At 59.6% G+C, this 17,060-nt stretch overlaps 1 protein-coding gene across 2 annotated transcripts; it reads right to left on the bottom strand.

The window, feature by feature from the left end:
* Window positions 1–506: 506 nt before the first annotated feature.
* LOC107077446 (store-operated calcium entry regulator STIMATE-like) lies at window positions 507–15,945 on the bottom strand. Of its 2 annotated transcripts, XM_069189639.1 has the most exons (11): window positions 14,907–15,945; window positions 14,402–14,450; window positions 13,560–13,655; window positions 13,318–13,439; window positions 9,356–9,468; window positions 8,970–9,047; window positions 8,702–8,851; window positions 8,363–8,473; window positions 2,856–2,864; window positions 1,806–1,929; window positions 507–707 (listed from the first exon to the last, which is right to left on the bottom strand). In XM_069189639.1, the coding sequence occupies exons 1-11, from the start codon at window positions 15,121–15,123 to the stop codon at window positions 598–600; spliced, it is 1,179 nt and encodes a 392-aa protein (XP_069045740.1). In that variant the 5' UTR covers window positions 15,124–15,945; the 3' UTR covers window positions 507–597. The 2 variants fall into 2 exon arrangements, with proteins under 2 accessions (XP_069045740.1, XP_069045739.1); XM_069189638.1 differs by lacking the exons at window positions 8,363–8,473; window positions 8,702–8,851; window positions 8,970–9,047; ... (3 more) ...; window positions 14,402–14,450; window positions 14,907–15,945 and having other exon boundaries at window positions 2,801–2,910.
* Window positions 15,946–17,060: the final 1,115 nt, after the last annotated feature.

Genomic DNA, 17,060 nt, shown 5'->3' with positions numbered 1-17,060 from the left:
CTCCTGGCCCAGGCCGGGGCGCGCGTCTGTCCGGACAAGTGCAGTGAACACCACTCTGACCAGCACAGAAGAACCCAGAGCCTGCGGTTTCCGAAAACTCGTTTATTCACAAAGGGAGCATCTTGATGAGGACAGAGAGGATGAGATCTGCAGCGCAACAGATCCGCACACGAGCGGAGGTCTGGATTCACGCCGACAGGCGCACACCGTCTCTGCGTCAGGCTGGGGTGACTCTGCCGCCAGCAGATGTTCAAAGCTTTTTGCCCCAAGCAAGGGTTGTCCGTATTATTCGGGAAAAAACCCAGCAATCTGATCATTTTTGCAATTCTAGTCACGCAGCAGAACGGACCCCAGGGCAGACGGCTCCCCTGGGGGGGGGAGTTTTCCCAAAAGCCTGGCCTGCTCTCCTGCCCCGCTCCTCTCCGGCACACGTCAGGAATCAACTGGGAAGCGGCTGTGTGACGGCCAGCTCATTCGAACCCGCGGCAGGAGGAGCTGGCGGCTCAGTCACACCCCCCGCGGCGGAGAGACGGGCCGGCGCGGGTCCGAAGGCAGGGAGGGGCCGCTGGCGCGGGGTGCGGGGCGCCCGGCGGCCCCCTACTTCCCGAAGACGCTCTTGGGCTGCTGCTCCTTCGGCTTGTCGAACACGGTCTCCGTTCCCGTCCGCACGCCGCTGAACACGGAAGGCGCCGCCTTGCCCGCTCGCTCTGAAACGACAGCGGTCGGCGCAGTCAGGAGGCCGCGCCCGTGCCAGCCTCCGCTCTCCGTCGCTCAGCGATCGGTGTGAACGGGTAACCAGGCGGGCAGGGCAGCTCGACCCTCTTCCCAGCTCGACAGCGGGGGGGATGAGACTTCCGTGACCCTTGACCCCGAGCGAAGCAGGAGCTGTGTGGTGACCTCTGCTCTCCTTTCCCCGCAAATAGAGACTCCATCTCCCCCAGTTTCAGGCTCTGCTGGTCTCGAACCAGGAGCATGGCAAGGAGGCAAGGGAGAGCAGAGGAGAGTCCGAGCTGAAAAACATCCGCTGGGGCTCTGTCTGCCACAGCTGCGTCCCGTCCTGGCTCCTCTGTGAGATCCTGTGTCCCTGTTCCTGCCGCACCCACCCCGCACGGCCTCGTCACTTGTGCGCCCCCTAGTGGGTGCTGGCAGACTGAGTCAGTCCCTGCCCCCGAGATCCCTTGGCGCCCAGGCTGTGGCCCGGCAGGGGGGTTTCGGGGCTGTGGAGAACTGCGACAGCACCAAAACAGAAGTGGAATTTCACAGGGGCCACGGCAGCCCGTGTCCTACAGGAACACCGGCAAACTCCGGGCCGTGCCAGCCTGCAGGCTCACCCCTGTCCCCCGCGCGAGCGCCGTGGCGCAGCAGGCTGGGAGAGCAGCCAGAGGGCGTCAGCGAGCCCCGTCACGAGCAGCCTGGGACAGTGTCCTGGCGAGGACCGGCTCTCTCTCCCTATAGAAGGAGTGGAAATTCAGAGGCTCTGAGGAATGAGCAGCTGGGCCTGAGGGCTGGCCCAGCCTGCGGCGCTTTCCCACACTGCTGCCTGTCTCTCTCCCCTCTCCTCCTCCTCCTCTGAGCCTGCTGCCTGCTGTACAGCATCACTGCCCTTCCCAGAACCTTTCAATGTTTGGAATGGTAAGTCCTTGGAACCCATACATATAGAGAGAGCCTTGCCTCGTGTGAACTAGGGGGTTTATAACCTTCGTCCCAGGGCGCTATATAGAAATGAATGTCAGTCTCGCCCTGGAGCTCCACGGGCCGCAGGGAGACCCCCTCCACCCCCCGCTGGGCCGCCCTGTGACACTCACCGCACTCCATCATCACCTCGTAGGTCTTGGACTTGACCTCCCCCTTCAGCCCCAGCTTGCTCCGCGCCCCCTTCAGGTCCTCCTCCTTCATCGCCGGCCGCTTCTTCTTCTTCACTTCCTCGGGCTGGGGGGGCGAGACCACCCACACGGCCGGGTTACCCCACTGCGCCTGCGCCCCTCCGTCCTGGGGGAGCGCCTGGCCCCCCACTTCCCAGCCCCTGCAGTCCGCTCCCAGGCCAGAGCTCACTGTAGGACAGGTGTGCTCCTTTGCAGTGCCTTTCCCTCCGAGGTACACCGCAGCTCGCTGCGCCAGATGGCCCAGTGACGGCAGACCCAGTGCAGAAGAGAGAACCAGTTTACCCGCGGACCCCAGTGTCCTCTGTACCCCCATGCAAACCCGTCACCACCAGCAGTGTTTATTACTGCCAATACAAAAACACACCTCTTCTCCTGAGACAGACACCTGTATCACTGGGCATCACCTGGCACCCCCTCCCCCGACACTGATACACCTGTACCACTGGGCATCACTGGCACCTCTTCCCCAGACACTGATACACCTGCATCACTGGGCATCACTGGCACCTCTTCCCCCGACACTGATACACCTGCATCACTGGGCATCACCTGGCACCCCCTCCCCAGACACTGATACACCTGCATCACTGGGCATCACTGGCACCTCTTCCCCAGACACTGATACACCTCCATCACTGGGCATTGCCAGCCAGCTTCTATAGCTCTGTACACATACCACATTAGCCTCCTGGCACATGACTTCACCCACAGGGAGCATCGTTACCATCTGTCTAGGTACAGGAAGGAACAGCGATGATCTAAACTTAAGTGCGAGTCCTCCGGTCGCGTCTCGGCTCTCCTGCGCGCAGTCGCCACCCGTCGCTCAGTTCCTGTGCTCGCTGTGGGAGTGACAGCAGCCCACCCGAAACAAAAGCTGACGCCCCCCGTGAACACCGGGGAGACCCCGCATCGCGTACCTGGGACATGTGTGCTGATCGCAGAGCCGAGTCCGACTGCCGACTGACGACTGACAGCGCCACTCTCACTCCTCCTTTTATCGTGGCCCAGAGGATGAGTCAGTCTCCCCCTGCCCTGCCCCCGTGCTGTAAGAGGGTATTATTAGATCTGACGAGCTGCGCCGAGACCGGCCTCTGGACAGCTGCCGAGGACGGCGTCCCCCTGTCCCTCTCATTCTCTCCAGCCCCCTTTGTGTTTCCGGCGAGAAAAAACACCACCAGCTCACTCTTAGAAGACAGGAGATCTCCGCTTTGCCCCCTCATGGTCCTGTGTGTGTGCTTGCGCCGTTTCCCACAGCCCGATTCTCCTGCGGGGGCCATCCTCAGCGCTCGCAGGATCCTAGTGCTCCGCGACACCAGTAGAGAATTCACTAGAGCCGGTTAGAAAAGGGATGGATGAAATAAAACCCCACACTTCCCACACAACTGCTCCAGCAGCTCGTTAGCTCTATTACAGCTCCCGGTACGTCAGGTAATTGAATGAAACACCCAAGGGGGCCAGTTGGGCCAGTCCTGTTCTGGACACCCCTGGTCCTGAGCAGCGACATCACCTCCTGGTCCGAGAGGAGCCCGGAACACAAGAACTACAGCAAACTCCCCAGCATCTGCCAATCCCCCGGAACCCCAGGAGCAGGCTGACACCCCAAGATGAGTCGGGGGGACCCCCTTTCAGACGCACAGCAGGGAGCAGGTGAACGGGAGGGTCTGACCGGACCAGCAGGTGGGGGGTCTTGATTGGGTCACTGCTGAGAAAGGAGGGTCACCAAGCTAGAGCACTGAGATCCTAATCTCGACAGCCCCACAGACACAAAGCCCATCTGCAGGCGCTCGGCCGCCCAGCACGTCCACCACAGCTTCATGGGAAAGGGCAGCGTGGATTTAGAAACAGCAGGCAGAAGGATTTAACCCTTTAGGCAGTGGCTGGGGGTGACTGTTGTGGTCTGTGCTGTGAATTCAAACCCACATACTGTATCTCCGAAGGTCATTGGTGCTGATCTTCCTGCCCCGTCCACCATCATGCATGTGTTTTACATAAAGCAGAATCCATCCGTGACGATCCTTCACACCCCTTGTTCAATAATGTCCAGTTACTCCCATCAGAACGCAGATTCTGGCTCCCCAACTCCAAAAACCAACAGGTTGAAGTTCTCATTCATTCCTGTAGCCGTATCCTTACTTAACACTGGACTTTCTATGCAAAGAAGGGTGTATATTGTTGTTCCTGTCGTGGTTTTTTCTCTGTCCGTCTGTATACCAACACGGCTACTGTAACACAATGTGCCCTCTCAGGGATAATAAAGACTGCCTCTCTCACAGATCTCCGATGCTGCGCCGACACGCACACACACTCTCGCTGGAATTCTGCAGGAGCTGTGTCGTCCGTGAGGAAGCAGGCCAGCAGAATTCCCAGCATGAGTCATTGTTACGAGAGCCTGAGGCATAAACAGACCCTGGGTGTCCTGTTTCACTGCTGCCCTTTCCAGCACCTGTTCCTGCTGGACGTCCTGGGGTTCCCCACGCTCTCTATTAGAATTAAAGAGACGCCCCCCCCCCCCAACTCCCATTTAATCACAGGGGGTGGAGGACTGTCGTCTGCAGGACAGGGCTTGTCTGAAAGACAGGAAAGCAGAGCAGCCCATAGCTGCTGGTACCACTGCTGTCGTTATCAGATCAAGTTAGTGTGGCTGCTATTCTTCAACTTTAAAAATAAGCACTTCACCAGCATAAACACACGAGACAACTGACTGGACTGGAGACACTGCTGTCCCTCTCCTGTCACACTCCCCCTGAATTCACACACTGAGACACCCCTGACTGGACTGGAGACACTGCTGTCCCTCTCCTCACACACTCCCCTGAATTCACACACTGACACACTCCTGACTGGACTGGAGACACTGCTAGAGACACTGCTGTCCCTCTCCTCTCACACTCCCCCTGAATTCACACACTGACACACTCCTGACTGGACTGGAGACACTGCTGTCCCTCTCCTCTCACACTCCCCCTGAATTCACACACTGACACACCTGACTGGACTGGAGACACTGCTGTCCCTCTCCTCTCACACTGCCCCTGAATTCACACACTGACTGGACTGGAGACACTGCTGTCCCTCTCCTCTCACACTGCCCCTGAATTCACTCACTGACACACTCCTGACTGGACTGGAGACACTGCTGTCCCTCTCCTCTCACACTCCCTCTGAATTCACACACTTGACACACCTAGCTCAACCACAGCCAGCAGATCAATCCCAGTTTCGCACTGAAAATAAAAAGAGTACATTTTACTTTATAAACTTTATTGTAAATGCTTATATAATGTCAGTACATCGTACTATAAGTAAGACATTTGAATTGATCTCCCAATAGCCCTCATGTTAAAATGCAACACAGGAAATCGGTTTTAACCTGGACTCCTCCCGGGCTGGACTGCAGAAGATCCACTGGACCCGGACCCGGACAGAACTCCCTCAGGGAGGCCCAGGTGCGACGATCTCTCCTTCCGGCCGTCTTCTCCAGAGCCCAGATCGAGGCCCCACAGCAGCTCAGTACCTCCAGGGTCCGTGCGGTTAACCCAGTCCTTGTGGACGCGCGTGGGACAGTCCTGCTGCCTTCAGCTGTCCCACCCACAGGAGGCGGGACACGCTGCTCCCTCCAGCCCACACGCTGGGGTTCAAGGACAGAGGGAACAGGGAGCACAGGAACACCGCTCACGGAGCAGGAATGGGGTGCGATCAAGGAATGACCTGCAACGCTTTCTGCTCCAGTGCAACATTCCCCCACCTGGTGTAAACCACTGTAAGCGACACACCAGCTTCCGAGATCCGCTGTGGAAACTGCCGAGTGACGGAGGAAGGAATCCGCCATGCAGAGCAGAGGATCATGGTTAATGCACGCCCACGGACACCGAGAGCCCGGCTCCTTCTCCACACCCCCACTGTGGCTCCTCTATCCTGGGCACTGGGAATGCCCACGCCCACTGGTGTGTACTGGCACTGCCCACAGGTACCTACCGGGCCCAACTTCCCAAATATATACTGCTCGTCTCGGACATTCAGCTCTTTCCCCTCGGTTTAGCTTCCTCCGCACAGAAACAATTCTACGGTATCAGTCTCCTTAAATTTCAGGCACTGTCCTTCACACACACGGTCAGCCCCAACAGCCCTGCATGCCGGGGTCCGAGAAGGGCAGCCGGTCAGTGTGGGGGCGCGCGGGCGAGCCCGAGGGGTGAGGATCAGCTCCTGACGATCGCGATCAGTGTGAACGAAAGAGCCTCGCACCTTTCTTCTCACCCCAAACGGGCCGCGTTAACGAACCTTCCATCACCATCGAAGGCACTGGAGGAGGCTTTCAGTGAACCACTGTTGCCCGTGACGCGCACAAACAAAAGGTACCCTCATCGTGCACAGATACATAAACATTTTGCAGCGCCGCACACAGAGTGCCCATACTGTACACAGTCTCTCCAGAACCACAGCTTCGCACTTCCAAAACACAGAGGACAGCAAGGACTGTCCAGCCCTGGGGCTCCCCCCTCGACCCCAGGGGACCTCCTCACACAAAACAGGAAGGATCTGGAATGTAGGTGAGGAAACCATTCCACAGTGGGAAAATGAATCATCAAAAAATAAACGACAAAGGAAGTTAGGAGGCGAGTGCAAGAGGTGGCAGTGGAGTACTGAGGAACCGGGCCCTGCAGACGGGACTCCGCACCGAGCTGCCCGCTCTCCGGGACAGAATCCCTCACGTGACCTTTTATCACTAATCACACGAGTCGCTTCAGAACAACACACTCATCTCCCCGGGTCGCTCCACCGAAAGGGTCCAAGAACTGGGACGCAACATCGCCTCCTGCTGGTCAAACAGGAACAACCGCTCTGCTCTAGGGGGTCTCGCAGGGGGTGTCCGCCATCGCCACAGCCCACTTCCCCCCTCCGAGAGCGACACCAACGACCGCTTCCCCGCAGAGGTGCTGTCCCAGAAGCGCCGGGGAGGCTCGGCCCACAAACTGCGCAGTGGGGCACACGCGCTGCTCCCCGTTAATCCTTCAGCCGGCCCTGGGGGTCACACAGGCCTGGGCTCCGACTCCCTGCTCACAGGAGCGCCGCTCCAGGACCGGCTAACCGAAGGAGAAGCCATCGTCCTCCCGGGTCGAGTGGCGTACCAGCAGGACCAGCCTTCATCGCCAAGGGACTGCTACCGCGGGCACTGTGAGCCCTCCTCCACAGGCCAGAGCCCCAAGCCTGCGCGCTCCAGAAACAGCCTTTCTACCACACTGATGGCACGGCCTAGCTACGGTTTTTAAATATTAAATATCTGTCCCTGAGCACGCATACTCTCTTGGCTCTAAATCATCATCATGTTTGCAATGACCGTAAAAACCCAACGTCCGGCAACACTTTCTCAAAGCAGCAGTCCGACAGCACACAGGGGGGCCCGGTTCCCCCAAGGCTGCGCCAGCGCTGACAGCAGGACCTCAGGTCGGGCTCGCAGGAGAGGGGAGGAGGGCAAAGGACGTTCCGTGACTCGTTCACAGTAACACGGGGCGGGCGGGCCCAGAACCGGAACCTCACAGGTACCAAACCACAGGAGCACCCAAGGGTGAACCGCTCGTCCCACAAGCCCCTGCCCCAGGCGTCCACCTCTGCCCTTTCACCCGCAGAGCCAGACGAGGGTCCGGGAGAAGGCCACTACGGGAGCAGTTCGCTGTCTTACAAGGGAGAAGTCGAGTTGTGCTTGTGTTCAGCAGCAGCATGTGGGACAGCGGGTCTCCACAGCGCGCCCCTGAGGCTCGTGAGCACCAGCGTCCCACGACGTCTTCAGCAGGCACGCGGGGAATGTCCCAAGACTTTGAACAAACCGCTCCAGCACTTTCCAGACGGCGCACGAGCTGAAGAGCCACATCCTTGCAGGTCTTACGGCGCACTTGTCCATGACTACAGGCCAGGAAACGAAATGCGCAGACCAGTCACGTCCCCAGTCCGCCCAATAATGTCACTTGGGTCTCTGGGAGGAGAGCCAGAAGACCCCACATTTCTCCTGGGCAGGACCAGGAGTGACAATCACTGCACTAAAAATTAGGAATGAAAGAATCCCTCAAAACTACCCAGAATGCACATGCATAGTCCCGACCTGAGGGACTCAACTAGAATTAAAAACTACTTTTTGGAAGATGCCCGTCTCAGGCCCCTGTGACAGTGCTCTCCAGGGCAGCGGGGAGGCAATACAGACCCCGCCCCACAGATCTCCTCTTCGTCCCATTGGCTAGTGTAGTGCCACGCCCCCTTACCCTGATTGGAGCAAAGTGGCAGACTGTGGGTGTGGCTACCGTCCTGGTTGGTTCCTCAGACCAGGCGGCTTTCAGAAACTCCGCCCCCCAGAGTTGGCCAGCTTTTGCGAAGAGCAACAGTGATGAAGGTGAGCACACCCTGCGGACTGCTGGCCCCCCGCTGTCCCTGCAGTCTGCGCCCCTCTTCTCAAGGGCGACGTGGGGCGGAGGGGGCGGGGGCCCTCAGACTGGAAGCCCCATCCGGTGTTTCTTCTTCTTGACCGGCTTCAGGCTGGTCAGCCTCCGGAGGTCCTCCTCCCCCTCCGAGTCGTCCATCTCGTCGTCCGCGGAGATCAGGATCTGACCGGGAGATGGACAGAAAAAGAAAAGCAGTCACCCGTACGCCCCCTCGCAGGTGCGCATGGAAACACCCGTGACGCAGTCTGCCCCCGCTGTGGAGAACGTCTCCCCCGCCTCTCGTGCGTCTGGACGAGTTGTGCCGAATACCTTCCTGCGATTCATCTGGTCTCCCGCCCTCCCCCCCCACCTCGAGCCCTCGTGCAAGCGTGCCCCCCTCCTCTCCCTCACCTCGGACTCGGACTCCTCGTGAGAGTGCGCCCGCCGGTATCGGATCTTGCTGTTGCCCCTGGAGTCCTCAGCTCCCTCCTTCTCCTCCAGCTTGGCTTTTGTCCTCCCCTTCTTCATCAGGAAGTTGTCCACCACCCAGAACATCAGCGCCTGCCCACGCGCACACACAGAACAGGCACCGTGGGTATTCTGGGAAGGAGCTAGAAAACCGTGCCGGGCAGGAGGGGGGGGCCACGCGCCCCGGCGAGGCGAGGACGGGGTGACTCACGTTGACGAAGAAGGGGACGATCAGCATCACGATGGCCAGCTCCAGCTGGGGGTTGGCTATGGGGTTCAGCAGGGCCAGCTGGAAGCAAAGGGCAGGGGGTGAGCGTGCAGCCCCCATCCAAAATCCAGATGTGGGGTTCGCGCAGCAGCACAGCTGTCCGACACCCATTCAACACGCTGCTATCCTGAACAGGCTCTTTCCCTCATTAGAGGCGCTGGCTACAGCTCCCCGATGGCAAGACTGATGGCGCACCTTCCGCCTGGAGAGATTGTCACGTTCGTGCGAGACGACAGATAGACCCCACCCCCCAGAGTTCACAGCGTACCCCGCTCTCCAGACTCGCAGCGCACTCACGCACACCCCGAAATCTAGTGTTGAAACTGCACCTTCTTCCACTGCGGGATGAGGAGAACGAGGATGATGAGGATCTTCTCAAACATCATGATGAGGATGTAGAGCGCACACTGGCCCACCCAGGCACTGCACTGCAGGGGCTCTCCTGGGGCAGAGACAGAGGTCTGGGTTAATACCCTCTCCCCTGGGGCAGGGACAGAGCTCTGGGTTAATATCCTCTCCCCCGGGGCAGGGCCAGAGCTCTGGGTTAATACCCTCTCTCCTGGGGCAGGGACAGAGCTCTGGGTTAATACCCTCTCTCCCGGGGCAGGGACAGAGCTCTGGGTTAATACCCTCTCTCCTGGGGCAGGGACAGAGCTCTGGGTTAATACCCTCTCCCCTGGGGCAGGGACAGAGCTCTGGGTTAATACCCTCTCCCCCGGGGCAGGGACAGAGCTCTGGGTTAATACCCTCTCCCCCGGGGCAGGGACAGAGCTCTGGGTTAATACCCTCTCCCCCGGGGCAGGGACAGAGCTCTGGGTTAATACCCTCTCCCCTGGGGCAGGGACAGAGCTCTGGGTTAATACCCTCTCCCCCGGGGCAGGGACAGAGCTCTGGGTTAATACCCTCTCCCCCGGGGCAGGGACAGAGCTCTGGGTTAATACCCTCTCTCCTGGGGCAGGGACAGAGCTCTGGGTTAATACCCTCTCCCCTGGGGCAGGGACAGAGCTCTGGGTTAATACCCTCTCTCCTGGGGCAGGGACAGAGCTCTGGGTTAATACCCTCTCCCCCGGGGCAGGGACAGAGCTCTCCAATACAGGACAGGTGTCAAACAGCTTCTGGGAGCTGCTGCAAAATGGACACCCAGACACCGACACAGAGACACAGAACTTCTCTCTCTCACCACAGACAGAAGGCAGGAGCCGCGCTGGAAAATGTAAACGAGGGGGCAGGCTTAGGGAAACTGCCCCAGTATAAACAGGGAGGCAAAAATGTAAACGTCCCCCTCCCCTTCTCACCGCGAAGCAGCTCTGCACTGTGTCTCTGCATCAACCTTCACCCCCATGTGGAGTTTAAAATAAATAGAAAGGGTTTAAAGGCCTCACAAGGGCAGAGCACGAACGTCAGTGGCATTACACCCTCCCAGCTTCACGTGGCTCAGATGCTCCGATGAGAAAGAAAACTCCGCAGGACTCCATACACGGTCTCCTTCCCCCCTCCCGCACAACGGGAGGCCGAGTCAGCTCCAGGAGCTCCTCGCCGCAGGGCTCTCTCTTCCCGAGCTCCTGTGTTCCTTTCGCTCCGGCGGTTGGACAGCTGTAAGACCAGGAGGCCAGCAGGAGCCTGAAGTGGTGCGCCATGCAGGGCCTGACGCAGACGCTCAGGCAAAGGTTTGACATGCCTGATCAAGGTGGACAATTTACGACCTAATTAAGCCACTGACGTCAGTAATGGGACTGACTGGAACTCGGGATGCTGCATCTCTCCAGGACCAGCAGCGTTTTTTTCCCACAAGCCACAAGGAATGGGAAGAACATGCAAACTCCACACAGACGGCACTCCAGCCCAGAGCTGAACGCTGGTCTCGAGGGCCGCGTGGCAGCAGGAATGAGCGCCACGCTCCGCCCCACTGCTGCCCGGCTCGCACCCGGCCCTGTTTTAACACCATGACATGCGAGTGCGTCGTGCCCCCGGGATCGCGTCTCGGAGGCCTGTGACCACGAGGAAGTGTGCTAATCTCGTCCGGTCACTCAGCGGGAGGACAGAAACAGCAGAATGACCGAGCGCCCCCCTCGCGCTCCGCTCCACTCCCCCCCCTCCCGATCTCCCCCTCTCCACCCCCGTCTGCCTGAGTCTCAGCTTTCCTCAGCTGTGACACCTGATCCCCCCCCCGGCCGTACTCTCAAACTCACGCCCAGCCTCGGGCAGCAGGAGAGGCGCTCGGAGCCTGGACTCCAGCCTCTCCGGACACACGGCTCTGTGGCGGAGGGGGCAGGGGGGTGCCGGGGCTCTCAGGAGTTAAACAGCAACACAGATCCCACCCGCACAGCCTGCTCCGCTCGGAGAGCGCGGGTCGGAAGAGCAACAGGGAAGCTCAGCTCCAAGGCTGGACAGTAGGACCGGTGACAGCCGGAGAGCTCCGGAAAGAGTTCTCCCGGAGGCTGAGCCCGAGCCGGACTGACGGGGTGGAAGGAGAGAGGGGAGCAGACACGGACACGGTGTGAGCACCTGCCACCAGGCGTCCGGTCCCTGATCCCTGATCCACAAGTGCTCAACTGCGGCCTTCCGGGCTTTCCAGATCTCTTTAAACCCCCCACAGCTGGAGAGCTCTGGGAAGAGCATGGCTGCAGTGCATCAGAGGCAGGTGAAGAGATGCGCTAATCCTGTGCTGTAAACGTCTTCTATTTGATGGTTTAGGAGTTCGAACGCGATCGCTAAAAGCACAAGCGGAACGGAAACCCTCACACGCTGGGGTGTGCCGCGCACCAAGGACATAGACTCTGGGGTCCGTGAGCAATTCGAGAGGCTGGCGAAGCCATGACCCTGTCCCAGCCCATAGCGCCACCGCGTTATTCAGGCGCGCCGACGGGAGGGGGAGTGGAGCTCCGTCCCTCCATCGCTGGCAGGCTGATCGCGCAGCGTGACGCCCAGAGAGCAGGGGAGGTGGCACACTGTTATTTCTGCCGACACCATCAGCCCTCTTCAAAAATTCGGTCTCCTGTCAGCTGACCGCCTGCAGCCCAAGGGCACAAACCCTGAACTCCCACCAGCCTGCAGGACTGACGGCCACAGGCTAGGAAAACCGCAACAACTGGCCTTTAACTGCAGATAACCAACAATGATTAACAAGGCCGGGGGCTGCCTCAAACAACAGCAGGGGAAAAGCACTGATTGCACTGATTGTAATCTGCTGAGTGAATGTCATCGGAGCAACCGTGAGTAAACAGAAGGTACTTCTTTAAACAAAGGGTGGCAGGGGTCTGGAACAAGCTGCCCAGCCATGTTGTTAAGCCAGAATCCCTGGGATCTTTCAAGAAAGAGATCAAATCGACACACTGGCAAGCACATCCACTAATTTATCTGGCTCACACTTCTATTTAAAGCAGCTTACACTGTATACATATGTATATCCCATAGCCTTTAACCAAGAAGTCGGCTCCGATTCTCACAACTGCCAACTCTCCAGGCAAGGGCGACACCTAGTGGTCAAACGCTTTAGTGACGCCACCTCTGAAAACAACTCCAGGCCGAGGCGATGGCGCTGCTTATGGGCTCCTAGCCTCTTGTACAATCAGTCCTGTGACAGCGATGTCGCCCCCGTTAACAGCTCTGTTTAATCGACCTGCAGACGGCCGTGCACAGACAGGTGTTTGTTACACGTTTAACGCCTCTCTGTAGTCACGTGCACAGAGCTGTTCCACACCTCGTTCACATCACGGCGCGCCCTGTCGGTCATCATGCGCGCCCCCACGCTGCGACATTGTGGTCACCCCGGTTTGCCACAACCCGCTCCGCACTCCAGGAACTCTGGTCCAGGCGCCAGCTTTCTCCGGGCAGCCCGAAAACACGCGGCCGCCTTGCGTTCACGCGACGCCGGCATTACTCCATTCCCGATCGGACCACACGCACCGGTCCAGTCAGGCACGGGACACCTCAAGATCCGGGGCGGTCTCCGCAGGTAAAATCCTCACGGATTCAGAACCGGTGACAGGAGCCCCAGCCTGCTCCAGTCCGGCCCTGCCGAGAGAGCTCTGGGGGCGAACGTACCGCTGTAGCTTGGGGTACAATAAAGACTCCGGACTCTGAGAGCAACAGCACCGTCTCAACAGATCTCCCACTGGAGAAGCTGCTCAGACTCCTAGACTCCGGACTGTCCAATTCCCCACCTCTCTTTTTCAGCTTCGTGAAAACACAGCGCGTCCGCTCGCTGCTAGCGGTCAGGCGAAGCCAAGACCACCGGCGACCTCAGCTGGGGCTGCCCCCACCCGCCCCCCCGCGGTGGCGCCGGGCTTACCGTACTCCCCAAACCGCAGAGAGTCCCACTGCCGCCACTCCACCAGCACGCTCACGGCGCGGACGCCCGCGTAGATCACCAGCATGCCCAGAGACGCGTCCAGCAGGAAGTTGATGAGGTACCTGCAGGGGCCACAGGGCAGCTCAGCTTAGCCCAGCCCACACGGGCCCGAAACCGGCCCCCGCCCCTCCTGCCCCCCAGCTGGAACCCAGCCCCCCCCCCACACACGGGCCGACACTCACAGTGAGCAGGGGTCCTCCTCCGTCAGGTCGGACAGGTAGACGTTGGCGAAGTGGATGAACAGCATGCCGATGGCCTGCTTGGACGTGTCGAGGAACCTGGGGGGGGGGGGGGGGAGGGACAAACCATCAGGGGTCAAAGCACAGAGCCTTCAGCACAGAGAGACGCTGCCGGCGCTGAACATCTCTCCCTCGCTGTGAGGTCAGCTGGCCTGGGCTAAACTTTCCCCTTGCACCTGGGATCACCCAAGAAGAAAGCCGGGGGAAAGGGCTGCTTTCCACCCCCCTCCGGACTGCATCTAGTGGAACAAGCCGGCAGGACAGGCACTGGCGGCTGGAGCTCTCGACCCAGCTCTCTGGGCCCGATGACCACCACCACCCCAGGCATAGACACTCCCCCACACCCACCAGCCACTCCCCCACCTCCTCTAGCCACACCCCCAGGTCAGCCGAGCCCCGCCCCCACAACAGCCAACAACTCCCCCACATTCTCTAGCCACACCCCCCATGCCAGCCAAGCCCCGCCCCCCCTGCATCACCAGCCCCGCCTCCACACCCAGCACAGCCCCGGAAATACAGACCAAAGGCAGAGAAATTCCCACACAAGTCGCTGCGCTGGAGAAATTCCACAGCCCGGCCCAGGAGCTGGGCAGGAAGGGGCAGGGAGAGAGAGAGACGGCGACCAGGAGGCAGAGGGGAGAGGGAGAATGAAATGAGAGGCAGAGGGGAGAGAGGGAGTGCCAGACAAAGAGAGAAACGGGAGAGGACCAGGGGACCATCTCTCCTGTCCAGCAGGAAGCCCCCCGCCCCCGGGAGAGGGTGTCTGGGGCAGGCGAGGGGTTTACCAGATCCTCCAGGGGCGCCTCTCGTGCTTGGGCTCCCGGAAACGCTTCACTGCGGGGAAAGAGAAGAGCAGGTGAGAAAGACAGCACCGCCACGCCGCCGCCCCCTGCTGGTCTCACCTGGAGACACCGCCGGCCAGCGCTCATCCACACCTGCAGCACAGGAACCGGACCCCCCCGCGTCCCCCACGCGTGGAATTCCAGCGCGCTGACCCTCAGCACATGTGACAGGCCGGCCTTCCCAGCTCGAACCACAAGCAGGACTGCTTTTACTCCAAGCGGGGCTTTTCTCCTCCATTTCCAGGTGCCAATACCTGCCGGCCTGTCACACCTGGCCCCCAGGTGTGGGGAAGCTGACTTGAGTGGTCCAGAGAGGGAGAGAGACAGACGGGGTCCCCAGGCAGAGGCAGGGCAACACTCTGACCCCGCCGAGACCCCCGTCGCTGACTCGACCCTGAATCGCTTCATGGGACGGGCGTGTGCACAGGGCTGCGGGCCGCGTACTCACACATCAGCGTGCTGAACGCCACCACCCCCAGCAGGCCCTGCAGGAAGATGCCGAAGCTGTCCATCAGGGCGCCGTTCTCGCAGCCCCGGGAGTCGCTCCCGGGGGTCGGGCTGGCCGACAGGGAGGTGTTGTGCGGGGAGGAGGCCGGCAGCACGGCGCCCAGGACAGCCTCCTCCCCGGGCCGGGACACCATGCGCCCCAGGCCGCTGTCCGCCATGGCGGCGCGCAGGGGGAGAGTCCGGCCGCACGCCGGGCGCCGCCAAGTCCGCTTCCCACGAAACTGGGGGGGTTAGAGGGAGGTCTGAAGTGAGCTGCGCTCCCAGCCTGCTTCTCCGCAGTCGGTCACAGTGGCCGGAGAGTTACTGCAGGCCGCGCCGGGACCCATGACCCCGGTCCATCCTGGCCGGCCTCCCGCGGTTCCGATGAGTCCCCCCCCCCCCAAAAAAAAGAAATAGACCGTTTCACTTTCCCAGACGGGGCAGCACGTCCCGGGGCAGAGGCGGCGCGTCAGGGCGAGGGGCCGCACCCCGACCTGCCCCCCGGGGCAGCTGTGGCGACCCGGCCGGCTGACCGCGACATGTCCCGCGTCTGGGCGCCGGTCGGCACCCGCTGCGCTCCGGGGACTCTGCTCTCCCAGGCCAGGGATGCCCGGTCCTGTCTTCTTCTGTTTCTGGCTTAAACGGGGAAGCGGGTGGAGATGCTCCTCTCCTCACGCCCTGAGATAGCCCCCAGCCCGGGGGTGAAGAGTCGCTCCCGGCTGCCACCCCAAATCGCACGTCTCCGCTCCGTCCCCTGCTGTCAACAAGCTGCCTGCTCCAGTCGGCAACACCGCACGACGCAATCCCACCCCCGGGCAGCCCGACAGCCCGACAGCCAGCAGGATTTCGTAAACCAAATTTCCCGAGACAAGCTCCGCTACTTCTTTTTTTTTTTGTTTTAAGCACAATCGCGTTTTTCTCCTCCCGAGTTCAAGCGGCAGGCGCGCCAGCTGCTTCCTTGCTCACTCATTCTGACTCCCAGGCCGCTCGTGACGTCACGGACCGGCGCCGCCCAATGACGGAGGGGGCGGGGCGTCCCAGCTGCCTTGTGGGAGATGAAGTCCAGAAGCGAAACTCCGTCTGTCTGCACAGCTGGAGACGGAACGAGACTACAGTTCCCCGATGACACCGCGACCGGTGTTTCGGAGCTTTTTTTTGCGTAGAAAGTTTAAATAACATAAATGCGTAACTGAGGTCACCTGTTCTTCCTGGTAGTTGCTGAATTGGCTGCAACACCACTGTATTGCATACATCAATAATATAGATTCTGCGTCTGTTGTTTTGTGCTGTGTTCTATGTAGTACTTTATTTGTATTCTGCATAGACTGTTTTATCGGCTGTATTTCTGCGAGATGCATTCTTTTCTAACACTTCTCGGATGTAACCCACTATATTAGATCAGATCGCCATGAATTCTGCCTAGACCCACTTTCAGACGCTGCTCGTGTCGGCATTTTAAATGGCAAACGTTTATCATTATTAATAATCATGTAATAATAACTATTCAAATGAATAATGGAAAATAATTATGATGTACACTTTATAGTAAGAAAGGAGAGGTGATAACAGAATTAGAAGAATTAAAAACAAGGTTTTCGAGTGCTGAATGCTGTGACATAATACAGCAGATAACAGCATGATATAAATTCAGAGACCCTCTGTTAGACTAATGAGGTGAGTAAAGGGTGCAAGGTGAGACACAGCCTGGCCAGCAGACAGGGCAGATACACACACACACACCAGGGCTCATGAACCCTCCAGCATGTCTCTGGACTGCGGGAGGAAAGCAGACACAGGAATTGAACCCCAAGCCCCAGCACTGCACAGGGGCCACGTCGACCAGCCTGTCGCCCTATCATCATCGTCGTCAGCCTTGAGCTCGAAGCGCTGTCTTGTCACGCGCGGAGCTGTCGAGCTGAAGAGATGAAGATGGGAGGTGACAGATGGCGAACGCTGGTGAGGGGGCCACAGAGGCCACAGGCCCCTCCCTGGGCTCTGCTGCCCTGGAAACTGGCGAGCACCCCGAAAGGAGCCCCCATTCTAAACCCGCTGGCGAGGACAGACCCCCGATGTGGCGGGGAGCTGCTGAGCTACAGGCTGGAGGAAAAGTCCAATT

Source organism: Lepisosteus oculatus, chromosome 4 (assembly GCF_040954835.1).
Source record: "Lepisosteus oculatus isolate fLepOcu1 chromosome 4, fLepOcu1.hap2, whole genome shotgun sequence".
NCBI lineage: Eukaryota > Metazoa > Chordata > Actinopteri > Semionotiformes > Lepisosteidae > Lepisosteus > Lepisosteus oculatus.
The sequence above is the reverse complement of the archived record's forward strand: the minus strand, read 5'-3'. Positions and strand labels throughout refer to the sequence as shown.